Genomic DNA, 18972 nt, shown 5'->3' on the forward strand with positions numbered 1-18972 from the left:
TCACCTTCCTTCAGTTATTCCTAGGCACTGCAGTGAAATTAATATTACCATGTAGAACTTTGTCTTCTGATCAAAAACTTTAAAAAATTCTTTTCTATCTCCTGACTTAATCTTAAATCAGGCTTTTAAGTCCTCCACAATCCTTCCAAACCCACTGTGTCAAACTTATACTACACTCCTCAATGAATCTTGTCTTAAACTGGTTTATACTTGACTGCCTCCATCCTTTTACTCATGGCATTCCAGCTTCTCCTCCCTCACCTCCACATGTTCAAATTCTACTGTCCTTTAAATTCCAATTCAAAAATTATTTTCTCCTAAGAAAGCCATCTCTCATCTCTGTTCCTATGAATTACCTTTTTTTGGACTTTCCACTTTTCCTACCTTGTACAAAAACAATGATCTATTAAACACATGTTGTGTACAAATGCTCTAATATTTTACACCATGATTGCCAACTTTCATAATAACAGTGCACGAAAGGCAGGTAATTTCATTCCAACGTAACAGAGCTGACAAGCTGCAGTGCTACATTTTGTGTTATTAGACTTGTTTGATTTCAGAGACTATTCTCTTTCTACTACACTGTCACTTTGACTTTAAAATATCATTAACATTAATAATTTAACTTATGTGTACCCAATTTTGCTCTATAAAGATCTGAAACACCTAATTACTTGCTCGAGTATATTAATATCATTCTTACAATGATCTGAGATGGCTTAAAGAATAAGATATAAACCACAAAGGGGAAAATCAAAATCAACATAAAAAGAGGAAACAAACGCACTACCTGTAAATGTTAACATGGTTGCTTGCATTGTACACAAAATTTGACAGTCAAGACAACTCAGGAAAACACCAAATTTAATTCAGTGCTAGAAAGGAAGAAGCTCACAAGTACCTGAGGGCAGGCAAGGATGTCCCATACTAAGCTGAAAATAAATTTTCATGTGATACAGTGTTTTTATAAAGTGATATTATTTTTATGAAGTCATATTATTGTTGCATTGGAATAAAAAATTCTTAACAGTCTGGTTCCATTTGTGTGTCCTATATAACAACACAGTGTAGGTGTTTAATTTGTTCAATGACTGAATCTATCAGAAGAAACAAAAAACTAACATCCACTGAAGACAGTAAAAGGATGGAAAATGGGCTTTTCAATTTGAAATAGCCACTGGAAGGAATTTATTAAAGTCAGAAAAAAATGAATCAAACCACCATTAAGTAGAAATGAGGATATGGCAAGTTACACAACACTGATTTTCAGAAGAGAATATAAACGGGAAAGAGTATTGTCCAGCAATACCTGGTTAGACAGAAATTAAATTGTAATAGAGAAGGCAGACAGTACTGTGAAAGCAAATGCTGCATACTGACATGAAGGGAATGCCAGAAAATCAAGGAAGTAAGGGAAAGCCTTCATGGGGACATGACTCAAATTATTTATTACAAGCTCCAGGCTGAGAAGACAGTTATTGATAGACTAGAGGTCAACAGAAGGTAAAAAACAGATTCATAGTTTAAGAGGAAGTAAAACAGAAGACTGGTGGTTTATGGTGGGAAAAATAAATGCAAACTCAGAGGTCTCTATATGATAGTATCTTTTGGGTTTTTTTCTGTATTTTTCCAAACAGTATTTTAAAATTTGAGTACCATTCTTAGCTTGTGAGCCTTACAAAAATAGACTGCAGACCAACTATAGTTTGTAGCCCCTGGTCTGCAGGACAAAATTCTAACTTCTTATTTTCACATTAAAAGACATTTATAACCTAATTCCAATCTATTTCTCTAATCATGTTATCCCACACTCACTTAAGTCTTTACTTCTTAGATGCATAGTTTTTCAGTTTCCTGAATATTCAGTCTAAATGCTTTTCATTGCTCTGGGCCATTGCTCTTGCAGTTCCCTTAGGTTTTTCTCTGTTTCTCAGTTTATACAGTTATTTGCATTCAAAATCCATTGCAAATGTCACTTCTTTATATACCTTTCCCAATTACCCAAGGAGTGGTCTATTACCTTTTCTATTTAAAAACTTTTTTTTTTTAAATTGTTCCTCTCTCTCTTAAATTCTTCATCATGCTGAGTGATATTCTCTTTACAGTCTACTTAATATCCCCAACTCCCCTGAGTGTCCAAGTCAAGGATGGTCTTAAACATCTTGATATTCCCACACCCCGATACAGATGCCTAACAATACTGAGCACTATAGCACATGCTCAATAAATATTAACCATTAATGAAGTACCTCACACTTTTTAATATAAATATCTATGTGTAATAATGACTAATACACTAAAACTATAGTTTTATACAATCATAATTGAATTCCACTGTTTACATTTTTAAAAAATGAAAAATAATTTCACTTTGATTATAACAGAATTTTCTATTTTACATGCCTGGTTGTGTTCATGAACTGTGTAATTATCTGTTCCATTATATTCTGTAAGCTGTTCTCTTCTTTTTTCTCTAGTAAGAATTTTATGAACATCATCCTCCAGTCTATTGAAGAATCCTCCATCGTGTGACAAAATCTGAGAACTCAATTCCTGTCAAAAATGAATTAAGATTCATTATCAATTAATACAAAAGTGCACACATTTAATAAACCTAGTTGGCCACTAGAAGCATGGAAGATGAAAGAAAAATTATAATAAAGAGACAATCAACCATCTGATTCTTCTCTATCTTCAGGTGATAATCAGCAGAAACACATATGCAAATGTCCTTTTCTTTTTATTTTTTGAGTTGGGTATTTCTTTATTTTTAAATTATTTTTATACATGTACCATACAATTTATCCATTTAATTAATTTGCACAATTATTTTTTTTGTTTTGTTTTGTTTTTCACATTTTATTTTTTTTTTAATTTTATTTTATTTTTACACTTTACATAATTGTATTAGTTTTGCCAAATATCAAAATGAATCCGCCACAGGCATACACGTGTTCCCCATCCTGAACCCTCCTCCCTCCTCCCTCCCCATACCATCCCTCTGGGTCGTCCCAGTGCACTAGCCCCAAGCATCCAGTATCGTGCATCGAACCTGGACTGGCGACTCGTTTCATACATGATATTTTACATGTTTCAATGCCATTCTCCCAAATCTTCCCACCCTCTCCCTCTCCCACAGAGTCCATAAGACTGTTCTATATATCAGTGTCTCTTTTGCTGTCTCGTACACAGGGTTATTGTTACCATCTTTCTAAATTCCATATATATGCGTTAGTATAGTGTATTGTTGTTTTTCTTTCTGGCTTACTTCACTCTGTATAATAGGCTCCAGTTTCATCCACCTCATTAGAACTGATTCAAATGTTTTCTTTTTAATGGCTGAGTAATACTCCATTGTGTATATGTACCACAGCTTTCTTATCCATTCATCTGCTGATGGACATCTAGGTTGCTTCCATGTCCTGACTGTTATAAACAGTGCTGCGATGAACATTGGGGTACATGTGTCTCTTTCCCTTCTGGTTTCCTCAGTGTGTATGCCCAGCAGTGGGATTGCTGGATCATAAGGCAGTTCTATTTCCAGTTTTTTAAGGAATCTCCACACTGTTCTCCATAGTGGCTGTACTAGTTTGCATTCCCACCAACAGTGTAAGAGGGTTCCCTTTTCGCCACACCCTCTCCAGCATTTATTGCTTGTAAACTTTTGGATCGCAGCCATTCTGACTGGCGTGAAATGGTACCTCATTGTGGTTTTGATTTGCATTTCTCTGATAACGAGTGATGTTGAGCATCTTTTCGTGTGTTTGTTAGCCATCTGTATGTCTTCTTTGGAGAAATGTCTATTTAGTTCTTTGGCCCATTTTTTGATTGGGTCATTTATTTTTCTGGAGTTGAGCTGTAGAAGTTGCTTGTATATTTTTGAGATTAGTTGTTTGTCGGTTGCTTCATTTGCTATTATTTTCTCCCATTCTGAAGGCTGTCTTTTCACCTTGCTAATAGTTTCCTTTGATGTGCAGAAGCTTTTAAGGTTAGTTAGGTCCCATTTGTTTATTTTTGCTTTTATTTCCAATATTCTGGGAGGTGGGTCATAAGAGGATCCTGCTGTGATTTATGTCAGAGAGTGTTTTGCCTATGTTCTCCTCTAGGAGTTTTATAGTTTCTGGTCTTACGTTTAGATCTTTAATCCATTTTGAGTTTATTTTTGTGTATGGTGTTAGAAAGTGGTCTAGTTTCATTCTTTTACAAGTGGTTGACCAGATTTCCCAGCACCACTTGTTAAAGAGATTGTCTTTAAACCATTGTATATTCTTGCCTCCTTTGTCAAAGATAAGGTGTCCATATGTGCGTGGATTTATCTCTGGGCTTTCTATTTTGTTCCATTGATCTATATTTCTGTCTTTGTGCCAGTACCATACTGTCTTGATGACTGTGGCTTTGTAGTAGAGCCTGAAGTCAGGTAGGTTGATTCCTTCAGTTCCATTCTTCTTTCTCAAGATCGCTTTGGCTATTTGAGGTTTTTTTGTATTTCCATACAAATTGTGAAATTATTTGTTCTAGTTCCGTGAAGGATACTGTTGGTAGCTTGATAGGGATTGCATTGAATCTATAAATTGCTTTGGGTAGTATACTCATTTTCACTGTATTGATTCTTCCAATCCATGAACATGGTATATTTCTCCATCTATTAGTGTCCTCTTTGATTTCTTTCACCAGTGTTTTATAGTTTTCTATATATAGGTCTTTAGTTTCTTTAGGTAGATATAGTCCTAAGTATTTTATTCTTTCTGTTGCAATGGTGAATGGAATTGTTTCCTTAATTTCTCTGTTTTCTCATTATTAGTGTATAGGAATGCAAGGGATTTCTGTGTGTTGATTTTATATCCTGCAACTTTACTATAGTCATTGATTAGTTCTAGTAATTTTCTGGTGGAGTCTTTAGGGTTTTCTATGTAGAGGATCATGTCATCTGCAAATAGTGAGAGTTTTACTTCTTCTTTTTCAATTTTGATTCCTTTTATTTCTTTTTCTGCTCTGATTGCTGTGGCCAAAACTTCCAAAACTATGTTGAATAGTAATGGTGAAAGTGGGCACCCTTGTCTTGTTCCTGACTTTAGAGGAAATGCTTTCAATTTTTCACCATTGAGGATAATGTTTGCCGTGGGTTTGTCATATATAGCATTTATTATGTTGAGGTATGTTCCTTCTATTCCTGCTTTCTGGAGAGTTTTTATCATAAATGGATGTTGAATTTTGTCAAAGGCTTTCTCTGCATCTATTGAGATAATCATATGGTTTTTATTTTTCAGTTTGTTAATGTGGTGTATTACATTGATTGATTTGCGGATATTGAAGAATCCTTGCATCCCTGGGATAAAGCCCACTTGGTCATGGTGTATGATCTTTTTAATGTGTTGTTGGATTCTGATTGCTAGAATTTTGTTAAGGATTTTTGCATCTATGTTCATCAGTGATATTGGCCTATAGTTTTCTTTTTTTGTGGGATCTTTGTCAGGTTTTGGTATTAGGGTGATGGTGGCTTCATAGAATGAGTTTGGAAGTTTACCTTCCTCTGCAATTTTCTGGAAGAGTTTGAGCAGGATAGGTGTTAGCACTTCTCTAAATTTTTGGTAGAATTCAGCTGTGAAGCTGTCTGGACCTGGGCTTTTGTTTGCTGGAAGATTTTTGATTACAGTTTCAATTTCCATGCTTGTGATGGGTCTGTTAAGATTTTCTATTTCTTCCTGGTCGAGTTTTGGAAAGTTGTACTTGCACAATTATTTTTTAATATATTCATAGAGTTGTACAGCCATAACCCATTCAAAAAAGTTTCATCAGCCCAAAAAGAAACCCACAATTTACTAGCATCATCTCCCATTCTCTCCTAATCCCTGCCTCCCTCAATTGTTCTCTAGGCAACACTGGTCTACTTTCTGTCTGTATAGATTTGGCTATTCTGGATATCTGATATAAATGGAATCATACAGTATAAGGTCTTTTGTGACTGACTTCTTTCACTTAGCAAAATGTTTTCAAGGTTCATCCATATTATAGCATCTATCAGCACTTCATTCCTTACTGCCAAATAATATCCCATTAATGGATACACCATATTTTATTTCTCTATTCATCAGTTGATGGACGTTTGAATTGTTCCTTCTTTTGGCTACTGTGAATATTGCTGCTATAAACATTCATGCAACAAGTTTTTGTGTGGACATGTTTTCAGATCTCTTACATATCCAGGTATGTATCTCGAAGTAGATTTTCTGGGACATATGGTAACTCTGTGTAACCATTTGAAAAACTGCCAAATAGTTTTCCAAAGTGACTGTACTATTTTACAGCTTATCAGTGTACTAGTGTATGAGGGTTCTAATTTCACCACATTCTCACCAACACTTGTTATTATGCATCTCTTTAAATTATAAATACTCCAGTGAGTGTGAAGTATGTGTGAATGAGATTCATTGTGGTTCTGAATTATATTTCTCTGATGGCTAATCATGCTAAGTATCTTTTCATGTGCTTACTGGACATTTGTATATCTTTTTGGAAAAATGTTTATTCAGATATTTTGCCCAAGTTTTAATTGGGTTACTTTTTATTTCTGAGTTGCAGGAGTTCTTTATATATTCTAAAAACAACATGACTTGAGCATATTTTCTCCCATTCTGTGGCTTGTCTTTTCACATTCTTGATGCGAAAAGTATCCTTGGTATCACAAAAGTTTTACTTTTGACAAAGTCTAATTTATCCAAGAAATCACTGCCTAACTCACCAAGATTTACTTCTACACTTTGTTCTAAGAGCTTTATAATTTTAGCTCTTACATTTAAGTTTCTGAGTTATTTTTTGTGTATGATATGAAGAAGGGGTCCAAATTCATTCTTTTGCATGTGGCTACCTAGCATTATTTGTTAAGAAGATTATTTTCCCATTGAACTTGTCCTGACATTCTTGTTCAAAATTAATTCAACATAAATATTAAAGCTTCTTTCTAGACTCAACTTTATTCTGTCAACCTACATGTCTACCCTTATGCCATACCACACTGCCTTAACTACTCTAGCCTTGTATTACTCAAAGTTTTACAGTATATTTGAAAACAATTTTTACATATATTTTACACACGAATGATAGAGATGATTTTATCACAATCTACTCAACTATGTAAAATTACAGATTTTGTATATTCTCCAAGAAAAGTATCATTTCCTTTCCTGTCATAAGACAGACTACAGAAAATGCTCCTTTCTCTTTTACAGGTTTTCCCTATGTCCCACATTCTTGAGCTTTAATACTCTCTATTTTACCCATTTCAATTATATTTGTGAGCAAATAACCCAACAGTTCTATGACTGTCCATCCTCTTCCTTTCACAATATCTTAGAAAGAGTCTGAAAGAAAAAAAACTTATGTATCAGTGCTTAATATATACAAATGATATTTAAAATGCTTGTAGAGCACTTTATATTTCAAAACACTTACAGAAACATCCCTTTATTTGAATCTCATTAACATCATTAAGAAACTGATATAGGAAGAATCATTTCCCCAGAAAATAATCACAGTCACAAGAAGTTTAACTTACCCATTAGTGATTCTCCTGCTAAGTGGTATAGATAGAACTCTAAATCTGCTTCATAAAATACTTCCAGTATATTCTGATAACATTTCACTTTAAAGCAATGAATACAACAATGCTTAAAACACGTTGAGCTTCTATGCAGGCTTCCCTAGTGGCTCAGATGGTAAAGCATCTGTCTGCAATGCAGGAGACCCGGGTTTGATCCCTGGGTTGGGAAGATCCCCTGGAGAAGGAAATGGCAGCCCACTCCAGTATTCTGGCCTTTGTTGTTGTTGCTAAGTGGTGTCTAACTTTTTTGTGACCCCAAGGACTTTAGCATGCCAGGCTCCTCTGACCATGGGATTTTTAGGCAAGAATACTGGAGTGAGTTGCCATTTCCTACTCCAGAGGATCTTCCTGACCCAGGGATCGAACTGCCTCTCCCACACTGCAAGCAGTTTCTTTACTGCTGAGCCACTGGGAAAGTCAGGTATAGCATAATGATGGTAACTAATCAGCTTCTGGATTTCACTACTTTAAAGACTGCAGCTCCAGTCTTTTTGTCTTCTATTTTTTGATGGCTACTGATTAAGAAGAGGTGGCAAGAATACACAGAAGAACTGTACAAAAAAGATCTTCACGACCCAGATAATCACAATGGTGTGATCACTCACCTAGAGCCAGACATCCTGGAATGTGAAGTCAAGTGGGCCTTAGAAAGGATCACTACGAACAAAGCTAGCAGAGGTGATGCAATTCCAGTTGAGCTATTTCAAATCCTAAAAGATGATGCTGTGAAAGTGCTGCACTCAATATGCCAGCAAATTTGGAAAACTCAGCAGTGGCCACAGGACTGGAAAAGGTCAGTTTTCATTCCAATCCCAAAGAAAGGCAATGCCAAAGAATGCTCAAACTACCACACAATTGCACTCATCTCACACACTAGTAAAGTAATGCTCAAAATTCTCCAAGCCAGGCTTCAGCAATACGCGAACCGTGAACTTCCAGATGTTCAAGCTGGTTTTAGAAAAGGCAGAGGAACCAGAGATCAAATCGCCAACATCCGCTGGATCATCAAAAAAGCAAGAGAGTTCCAGAAAAACGTATTTATTGACTATTCCAAAGACTTTGACTGTGTGGATCACAATAAACTGTGGAAAATTCTGAAAGAGATAGGAATACCAGACCACCTGACCTGCCTCTTGAGAAACCTATATGCAGGTCAGGAAGCAACAGTTAGAACTGGACATGGAACAACAGACTGGTTCCAAATAGGAAAAGGAGTATGTCAAGGCTGTATACTGTCACCCTGCTTATTTAACTTAGATGCAGAGTACATATGAGAAACACTGGGCTGGATGAAGCACAAGCTGGAATCAAGATTGCTGGGAGAAATATCAATAAGCTCAGATATGCAGATGACACCACCCTTATGGCAGAAAGTGAAGAGGAACTAAAAAGCCTCTTGATGAAAGTGAAAGAGGAGAGTGAAAGAGTTGGCTTAAAGCTCAACATTGAGAAAACGAAGATCATGGCATCTAGTCCCATCACTTCATGGCAAATAGATGGAGAAACAGTGGAAACAGTGTCAGACTTTATTTTTCTGGGCTCCAAAATCACTGCAGATGGTGACTGCAGCCGTGAAATTAAAAGACGCTTACTCCTTGGAAGGAAAGTTATGACCAACCTAGATAGCATATTAAAAAGCAGAGATATTACTTTGCCAACAAAGGTCCATCTAGTCAAGGCTATGGTTTTTCCAGTGGTCATGTATGGATGTGAAAGTTGGACTGTGAAGAAGGCTGAGTGCCGAAGAATTGATGCTTTTGAACTGTGGTGTTGGAGAAGACTCTTGAGAGTCCCTTGGACTGCAAGGAGATCCAACCAGTCCATTGTAAAGGAGATCAGTCCTGGGTGTTCTTTGGAAGGACTGATGCTAAAGCTGAAACTCCAATACTTTGGCCACCTCATGTAAACAGTTGACTCATTTGAAAAGACCCTGATGCTGGAAGGGTTTGGGGGCAGGAGGAGAAGGGGACGACAGAGGATGAGATGGCTGGATGGCATCACCGACTCGATGCACATGATTACACTTGATTCACGTGGGTGAACTCCGGGAGCTGGGGATGGACAGTGAGGCCTGGTGTGCTGCGATTCATGGGGTCGCAAGGAGTCGGACACGACTGAGTGACTGAACTGAACTGAACCATTACCAGCATGCCTATCCCAAATTTTGTCCTCGATGTTTTTTCTTTAGTGAGGCATAAACTTTCTTTTCAGCCTAAGGACAGAAGTTCTCAAAAGACACCTTGATAGGAAACTATAGAAATGAAACAAAAATAAATAAACCACATACCACCCCACCTCCCACAACATGCACACCTCAAAAGAAAAAAGACAAAAATGCAGCAAGTGTAAGAACACACATTCTTTAATAAGTCTAGCCAATTCAATGTCAATTTTCTGTCCAAATAATCAAAATTAGAAGTTTTCATTTAATTTTATAAGCCCCCAATTATTAAACACTAACAGTAAGTCAGAAGAGAAAAAGACTGGCAAACACAAAATATGAAAACATCTATTCAAGCCACTAAAGATAACTGAGTTATGTTTGTATGAGAAACATAAAAAATAAGAGAATAACCGGCTTTAAGTTCAAAACCTCTGGAAAAGTTATTTTTGATTAGAAACTGCATGATTTACCTCAGAATATGCAAATTTAAAAGTCGTATTGTCAAAGTTACTCCTCCCCAACAAAGACTTATATACAGGCTGGAATCCAGAAATGAAGGTTAAAAGCATAAACACTGGTAATTTCCACTAAATGTTTAGAATAGTTTCAGAGTGATATAATACAAGGATTTAGAAGAAAATGAGAGTGTTATATTTTGGTTTGTTTGTGATATATATAAGGTAAAGTAATTTCCTCCCTTTGGGGTCCTTCTCTTTCTCTTGAGGAATCAGCTAAAACTTAATTCTTTTGGTTAAAAGTTTTAGATGGAATCAAAAATACAAGGGGACATCAGAACCTTTAATATATATATACACATATAACACATCCCTGTATCTATATGCCTATGTATATATACATATGTCTTCTGTCATCCACACTTACGATTGCCGTACAGCCCACAAGGAACCTCAGGCAGCTGCCCTCAGTGCTACCAGATAACTCCAGTGATTCACCCACTGCAGCAGAGTAAGTGTTCTCTTCCCCGCAACATTTTCTTGGCAGAGTCAATATCAATTTAACTAAAATTTTGAGCACCTATTATGTGTCAAGAATATAATTAAAAAGACAGTATGTTATTTGTGCAAGTATAGCTATATAGATCATTGGAACAAAATTGAGAGACAGGACAGAAACCTTCACATTTATGGTTAATTAATTTTTTATGAAAACGTTAAGGCACTTCATTAAAGAAATAAAATTTTCTTAAACAAATGGTTCTGGGAAAACTGGATACAGACTTGCAAAAACTGAATGTGAACTGTTCACATTACACATAAAAATTAACTCAAAATTAGATAATGGAGAAGATTCTGTGAAGATGGCAGAGTAGGAAGCACCAGAAACCTGAGTCCTCACATAGACAATAATTGCACTGGCAGAATCTGTCTGATTTTGAAACAACTATTTTGGAACTCTGAAGTCTGCTGAAGGCTTGCAAATTTCAGGGGAACACTTGGGTGGTATACTGCAGTAAAGTTTAGTCAATTTTATATCTCAGGACAGTAGCAACTACCCATCCACCACCCTTAAGTGATGTGGGAGAGCTGTGTGCATATTCCTGGAGTAGCTTGGACACAACTTATGGGAGCCAGCGTGGGCAGAAAGGAACTTCTCCAAATAATGGGGATCTATGCTCTGGTCACTGGTTATTGTTTCTCATCACAGAGATGCAGACCAAGAGACAGACAGACAGGCAGCCACTGCTGCTGTACTTCCCCCTCATTGTTGTAAGACCCTCCCCCTCCAGCTGAAGTGACTTCCAGTGGATTTAAAAGGCTAGTCCTCTCCCCACACCCACTTCATTTTTTGCTTTTCCATTTTTGAGAACCAGACATTAAAAAACAGGCCACTAAAAAACAACTGCCTATAAGGGGAAAATTAGAAAGTGACTACAAATGCCTAAGGAAAGGCTCACTAAATACCTAAGACACTAAGTTTACATGTTATGTTGTTCTGTGAAACAGACAGCTGATAACAATCAAAAAAACACCAAAATAGTAATAAGAAAACACCAATCCCCGGAAGGGGGAAAATCTGATTTCCAGAGTTACCACATTACTACACTCAAATGTTAGACTCAGTACTAGATTCATATTCCACAAAAAAATCACAAGGCATAAAAGAAACAGGAATGTATAAACCACTGAAAGGGAAAAAAAATCAATAGAAACTGTTCCTGGAAAAGACTTATTTATGGCAGTTATGTTTGACAAAGACTTTAAAACAATGTGTGAACAAAATGGAAATATAAATAGAGATTAAAAAACCTAAAAGATACCAAAAAGAAATTCTGGAGCTAAGAAAGTACAATAACTGAAACAACAAATTCTTTAAGACTGAAAGGCAGAGATGTGCATGCAGAAGAAAGAATCAATAAACTTAAAGATAGGAAAACAGAAATTATCTAGGCTGAGAAACAGAAGGAAAAACATTAAAGAAATGCAAACAGAGCCTAAGGAACCTGTGGGACACCATCAAGCAGGACAACAGACACATTGCAGGAGTCTTAGGAGGAGAAAAGAAAGAGGAAGTGACAGACTATATGAGGAAATAGTAACTAAAAACTTCCCAAATCTGATGAAAGATATGACTATAAACGTCCAAGAGGCTTAAAGAATTCCAGGTAAGATGGATTCAAGAAAGACTTACAGCAAGCCACATTATAACAAATTTTCAAAAGACAATGACAAAGAGAAAATCATAAAAGCAGCAAGAGGAAGCAAGTCATCATATACAAGGATCCTCAATAAAATCATGAGCAGAAACTTGAAGGCCAGAAGATGGTGGGCTGAAATATTAAAAATACTAAAGAATAAAAAAAACTTTCAACCAAGAATCTTTTAAGTGGCAAAACTCTCCTTTAAAAGTGAGTGAAAAATCAAGACATTCCCAGAAAAACAAAATCCAAAGGAGTTAGTGACCACCAGAACTGCCATTAGTGCTCAAGATAGTGCTGGGAAGGTATAAAGAACATTAGACAGTAACTCAAAGCCACATGGGGAAACAAACATTACAATAAATGGGTAATTATAAAAGCCAGTATTACTGTAACAATGGTATGTGACTATACTTTTTGTTTTCTACATGATTTAAGAGACTAACATGTTTAAAAAAACAAAACCAACCAAACAAACAAAAAAAACTATGAAGAAAACTAGAACCTATCAGAAAAGATTTTCTACAACTAAAGACAAAAAAGAAAAAAACAATGAGATGAGTGGAAGGGGTGGACTTATGATATAGTCAAATCCCAAACTCCCCAGGTGCGTGACCCACAAATTGGAGAGTAATTATATTTCAGAGGTTCTCCCAAAGGAATGAAAGTTCTGAGCCCCAAGTCAGACCCCTTAACCCACAGGTGCAGATGAGCCCCCAGAGCATTTGGCTTTGAAGGTTAGTGGCGCTTACCTAATTGAAGGAGCCCCACAGGACTGGGGGAAATAGAGATCTCACTCTTAAAGAATGAACACAAAACCCTACACACACCAAGGCCAAGGGAAAAAGCAGTAATTTGATAGAAACCTGAACTGTATCTATCTGCTCATCTCAGAGTTTCCTGCAAAGGTGAGGGGTGGTTGCGGTTCACCCTGGGAACACACACTGGTGACAGACATACTGGGAAAAATTCAGTGATGTGAATATTGCTGATGTGGTAGCTGACATCTGTGCTCACTAGCTCCAAGACCTGGCCTGTAGGCTACAGTGCTGCGAAGCTTCATGCCAAATAACTGAGTGGGGACACAGTCTCCTGTGCCCAGGCCCTCAGGAAAAAAAAAAAGAAAGTGGGGAGTGGGGAAAAAGCCTTTTGAACTCAAGTGGAAAAAAACTTAGATTTTTGGTGCCATCTTTGTGTAAAAGTTAACTTGTAAATAAATTATTTTAGTTGACTTGAAAGTAAGAGCTTACAAATTAAATCTAAATATACAAAAAACCGGCCAAGATAAATTTTAGGATCCATGATCTGGGAAATATTCAGTACTGAATTGATATCTGTTACTGAAGGTGGCTTAAGCTTGTTGGTTTGATTAATATAGATATGTCTAGGCTTATCAATGTTAATATTCCTGTTGTACCTAGGTTTGTGTGTGTGATAGCTGTTCAGTCACGTCAGACTCTCTGTGACTCCATGGACTGTAGCCCACCAGGCTCCTCTGTGCATGGAATTCTCCAGGCAAGAATAATGGAGTGGCTTGCTGTTCCCTTCTCCAGGGGATCTTCCCAACCCAGGGGTCAAACCCGGGTCTCCTGCATTGCAGGCAGGTTCTTTACCATCTGAGCCACCAGGAAAGCCCTGTACCTAGGTTTACTAGAGGTCAAATAAGATCTTGTTCTGTTACAAATTTGCTGATAAGAAAACTAACTCAATGTGGAAAAAGTTTTAAGGAAACAAAATACAAATGAGATAAAGAGCTTTAGGTGAACTTTCAGAAATGATTATATTTTAGGATCTCTCCAGATATTCAACAACTTGAAAGTTAAAACTGTGCTAAAATAAATTAGGTGGTAAATTTAGTTGAGTAAATGAACTTTAAAAGTAAGCTGGTATAAAACTTAAATTTGGCTTTTCTGTTAAAAAAGAGACAAGTTTTCTCCTTTGAGCTCCAAACTTGTGTATCCACCTGCTTTCTTACATCTAATTCATTTCCAGCTAACATACCCCATTATTATTATTATTGCCTATTTCTGTATTTGCAGAAACTAGTCTGCAAGTTTCATAAAAGCAGATTTTTTTTTATTATAGTCAAGGTTGTTTACACAGCTCCTGGAACAGTGCCTAGTGCATAGCAATTACATCTTAAATATTTGTTGAATGAATGAATGAATAAATGTCTTAAGTATTCAAAAAAAATAAAAAAGAGACAAGTTTTCTGAAGATGTTAAATTGCCTTTGATAACTGATTTTCAAGTTTCTTTACCTCTTAAATGATCTGTTCTACATTTGTCCTTGAAGTATTTAATTGTTACTTTGGCTAAGTAACTACTGTTTCACAGTGACTTATGGTCCTATCTGAGTATCCTAAATCCCTTTGATATTTATTGACAAAACTTCTTAAATCAAATTCTAATGAAGCACTTTTGACCACTAGCTAACTTTGGGATGCTTTAGGAGGCTTCTCAAACATCCTAGAGAGAGATACTGAACTAATAAGGTTCATTTGGTATGCTGAATTGCGTGGGAGGTATTGTTGAATAAGTAATAAACCTCCTTAGGTTATACAGTATGATAAATGTTACTAATATAGATATCCCAGAAATTAAATGGAGTGCCTAAAATTCTGATAAATGTTATCAGTTCTCTTAAAGTGTTGTCACAGCCATAACCAAGTTCCTCTGTTAACTGCACTGTAATCAGATTTTAAAAGTGCCTTTTTAAGTCTTTTACCATTATAGACAGTTATGGTTTTATTCTGATGCTTTTGCAAAAATGCTTCCTCTTCAAGAAGATTTATAGAAAGGACTTTTGGATAAATACAAGTTTCTTATTTTCAGACCATAATGCTGAACTAGGTAAGAAATGAAAGGATTCTAATGAGAAGCCTGATGGCTTTACCAAGATTAACAAAAGGACTGAAAGAACTGGTGAATATGCTTATAACTTACATGGTTTCTATCTGAAAAACTACTGGTTTGAGCCTGTGATTTCCAGGTGTAAGGAAAACCTTTCCCCTCAGACTAATGACTAATTATTTACAGTAATTTGATAAATTATACTTTTGTAAGCAAAGCTGAAACATTTACTTTTTCTATCTGATCCCTCCAAAGACTGGAAACTCTCAGGTTTCCAGTAGCTTTATCAGACAATTTAGGAAGGCTATCTCACTAACAGATAACAGAAATCTCAAGAAATTTTGGAGACCTTAACAAGGGAGGAATTCATGTAGATCTGTTAGGTGAAATCTGTGATAAGCTTTTGGCATGACTCTCCTAGCCCTGAGAGGTTTTTTTAAAAGTTCAGTCCAAAACTCTTCATAAAAGTTTCAGCAAAGCTAAAAAGTCTAAGATCAATAATGGTTATATAGATTGTCAGGCCAAGTTTATTGTAACCAGAGTTATTCTGCAAAGAAACTAGTCTTAATTTGGTTATATTTGGTAAAAATGAGGGTAATTTTGGGAAGAAAAGATGTTTCAATGAATATTAAATGCTGGTTTGTTAATAGAAAAGTGAAAGTCGCTCAGTCGTGTCCAACTCTTTGCAGCCCATGGACTATACAGCCCATGGAATTCTCCAGGCCAAAACACTGGAGTGGGTAGCCTTTCCCTCCTCCAGGGGATCTTCCCAACCCAGGGATTGATCCCAGGTCTCCCACACTGCAGACAGATTCTTTACCAGCTGAGCCATAAGGGAAGCCCAAGAGTACTGGAGTGTGTAGCCTATCCCTTCTTCAGCGCATCTTCCTGACCCAGGAATCGAACCGGAGTCTCCTGCATTGCAGGCAGATGATTCTTTACCAAATGAGCTATCAGGGAAGACCTTGTTAATGGAGGTCTATATCTACAAAACTCATTTCCTGAATAGTTCTTTGCTGTTATGTTGCTACTGCTAAGTCACTTCAGTCGTGTCCGACTCTGTGCGACCCCATAGACGGCAGCCCACCACGCTCCCCCGTCCCTGGGATTCTCCAGGCAAGAACACTGGAGTGGGTTGCCATTTCCTTCTCCAATGCGTGAAAGTGAAAAGTGAAAGTGAAGTCGCTCAGTCGTGTCCGACCCTCAGTGACCCCATGGACTGCAGCCTTCCAGGCTCATCCATCCATGGGATTTTCCAGGCAAGAGTACTGGAGTGGGGTGCCATTGCCTTCTCCGCTGTTATGTTATGTTAATGTAAAATTTAACTGAATTTTAAGGACACTAAGTTTCTTGAGGCTTCCCTCACAGCTCCCAATATGGTCAAATTTATAACTATGATGGGGCCCTGTCAACTACAAATTGGCACTTGTCAAAGGCATTTGCCATCTGCCTCTGCAGAGTTTGAACCCTGTGCTGCTGTAGCTGTTGACCTCTGACATGCCCTGAGAAGAATTCAGGGTGGAACTCTGTGCTCCAGGGAAACTGGTGGAGCAGGGTTTTAGACAGATATTTTCAGGAACTGATTTCATGATCCTAATCCTTGCATCTCCTCATATCTAGAAAAGCACTAAATTCCTTCAAGATGACATCTGCTCCTTGTGACTAGCAGAAAATCTTTTGTAAAATAAGTACCTGATTGCACTGAACTCCCTCTTCACCACAATCTTATATGTTGACCTTCCTCCACTTCCTCTTTGAAGCAATTTCTCAGAGCTATCTGAGGTGCTGTCTCCCAGACTACAGTCCTCATTTTCCCTGGAAGAAAACTTAACTCACAACTCTCATATTGTGCATCTTTTTTCGTCAACAGAAGGAAACGAAGATTAGCACAAAGTAGAGAAAAGAAAAATAGAGGGAAAAAAATAAATGAAAGCAAGAGTTGGTTCTTCAAAAAATTTTTTAAATTGACATATCTTCAGTTAGATGGGTTTAGAAAGAAGAGAGAGAAGACTCAAATTATTAAAATCAGAAATAAAAATGGGGACATTACTACTCATTACACAGAAATGATTATGAGAGAGCATTATGAACACATATATGTGAAATAGACTGGATAACCTAGATGAAGTGGAAAAATTCCTAGACACACAAAACCTTTAAAGACTAAATCACCAATAATAGAAAACTGTAACAGACCTATAACTATTACAGTAAAGAGCCTGAATCAGTAATCAAAAATCTTCCAGCAAAGAAAAGCCCTGGACAAGATGGTGTCACTGGTGAATTCCACCATTTAAAGAACTAAATCACGGGTGGGATGGGGGGAGAGGAGGGAGGATCAAGAGAAAGGGGATATATATACATATATAAAATGATGACTGATTCACACTGTTGTATAGCAGAAACCAACACAACATTGTAAGGCAATTTTCTACCAATTAAAAAAGAAAAATAAAAACAAGAACTAAATCAATCCTTCTCAAAACTTTTCCAAAACTCTGAAGAGAAGACAACACTTCCTAAATCATTTCATGAGGCCAGCATAACCTTGATATTGAAATTAGATAAAGACACTACATGAAAAGAAAATTACAGACTAATATCCCTTATGAAACATCAAACAAAAATCCTCAACAAAATACCAAGAAACAGGATTCAGCACTATCCTGTATACTGCTTGAATACAAGAATACAAGTCAACCCACAGAATGCAGGAAAATGTCTTCAAATCATGTATCTGATAAGTGATTAATATCCAGAATATACAGAGAACTTCCTAAACTCAGTAACAACAACCAAACAACTAAATTTTAAAAATGGACACTGTTGGTGGGAATACAAACAAGTACAGCCACTATGGAGAACAGTGTGGCGATTCCTTAAAAAACTGGAAATAGAACTGCCATACGACCCAGCAATCCCACTGCTGGGTATACACACCAAGGAAACCAGAACTGAAAGAGACACGTGTACCCCAATGTTCATCACAGCACTGTTTATAATAGCCAGGACATGGAAACAACCTAGATGTCCATCAGCAGATGAATGGATAAGAAAGCTGTGGTACATATACACAATGGAATATTACTCAGCCATTAAAAAGAATACATTTGAATCAGTCCTAATGAGGTGGATGAAACTGGAGCCGATTATACAGAGTGAAGCCAGAAAGAAAAATACCAATACAGTATACTAACGCATATATATGGAATTTAGAAAGATTGTAATGATAACCCTGTGTGCGAGACAGCAAAAGAGACACAGATGTATAGAAGTCTTTTAGACTCTGTGGGAAAGGGAGCAGGGATGATTTGGGAGAATGGCATTGAAACACATATAATATTATATAAGAAACAAATCGCCAGTCCAGGTTCGATGCAGGATACAGGAAGCTTGGGGCTGGTGCACTGGGATGACCCAGAGGGAAGGTATGGGGAGGGAGATGGGTGGGGGGTTCAGGATTGGGAACACATGTACACCCATGGTGGATTCATGTTGATGTATGGCAAAACCAATACAATATTTTAAAGTAATTAGCCTCTAATTAAAATAAATAAATTTAATTAAAAAATAAAATAAAAATGGATAAACAACTACAACAGACAGTTCCCCAAAGAAGATAAATGAATGGCCAATAAGCACATGAAAAGATCCTCAACATCACTTCATTAGGGAAGTGCAAATCAAAATTACAATGAGA

General features: G+C 36.8%; 1 protein-coding gene across 5 annotated transcripts in view; it reads right to left on the reverse strand.

Annotated features, from left to right (window-relative positions):
* GKAP1 (G kinase anchoring protein 1) overlaps positions 1-18972 on the reverse strand; it is a 92034-nt gene that overhangs the window by 19595 nt on the left and 53467 nt on the right. For 4 of the 5 annotated variants that reach the window (XM_070795036.1, XM_019966470.2, XM_019966469.2 and 1 more), the window contains one exon: positions 2407-2556. The exons of the other annotated variant lie outside the window; for it this stretch is intronic. In XM_070795036.1, the coding sequence (XP_070651137.1) occupies positions 2407-2556 (150 nt within the window). The remainder of the gene's footprint in view (positions 1-2406; positions 2557-18972) is intronic. 5 annotated transcript variants of the gene reach the window in all.

The sequence above is a fragment of the Bos indicus genome, chromosome 8 (genome assembly GCF_029378745.1).
Source record: "Bos indicus isolate NIAB-ARS_2022 breed Sahiwal x Tharparkar chromosome 8, NIAB-ARS_B.indTharparkar_mat_pri_1.0, whole genome shotgun sequence".
Lineage (NCBI taxonomy): Eukaryota > Metazoa > Chordata > Mammalia > Artiodactyla > Bovidae > Bos > Bos indicus.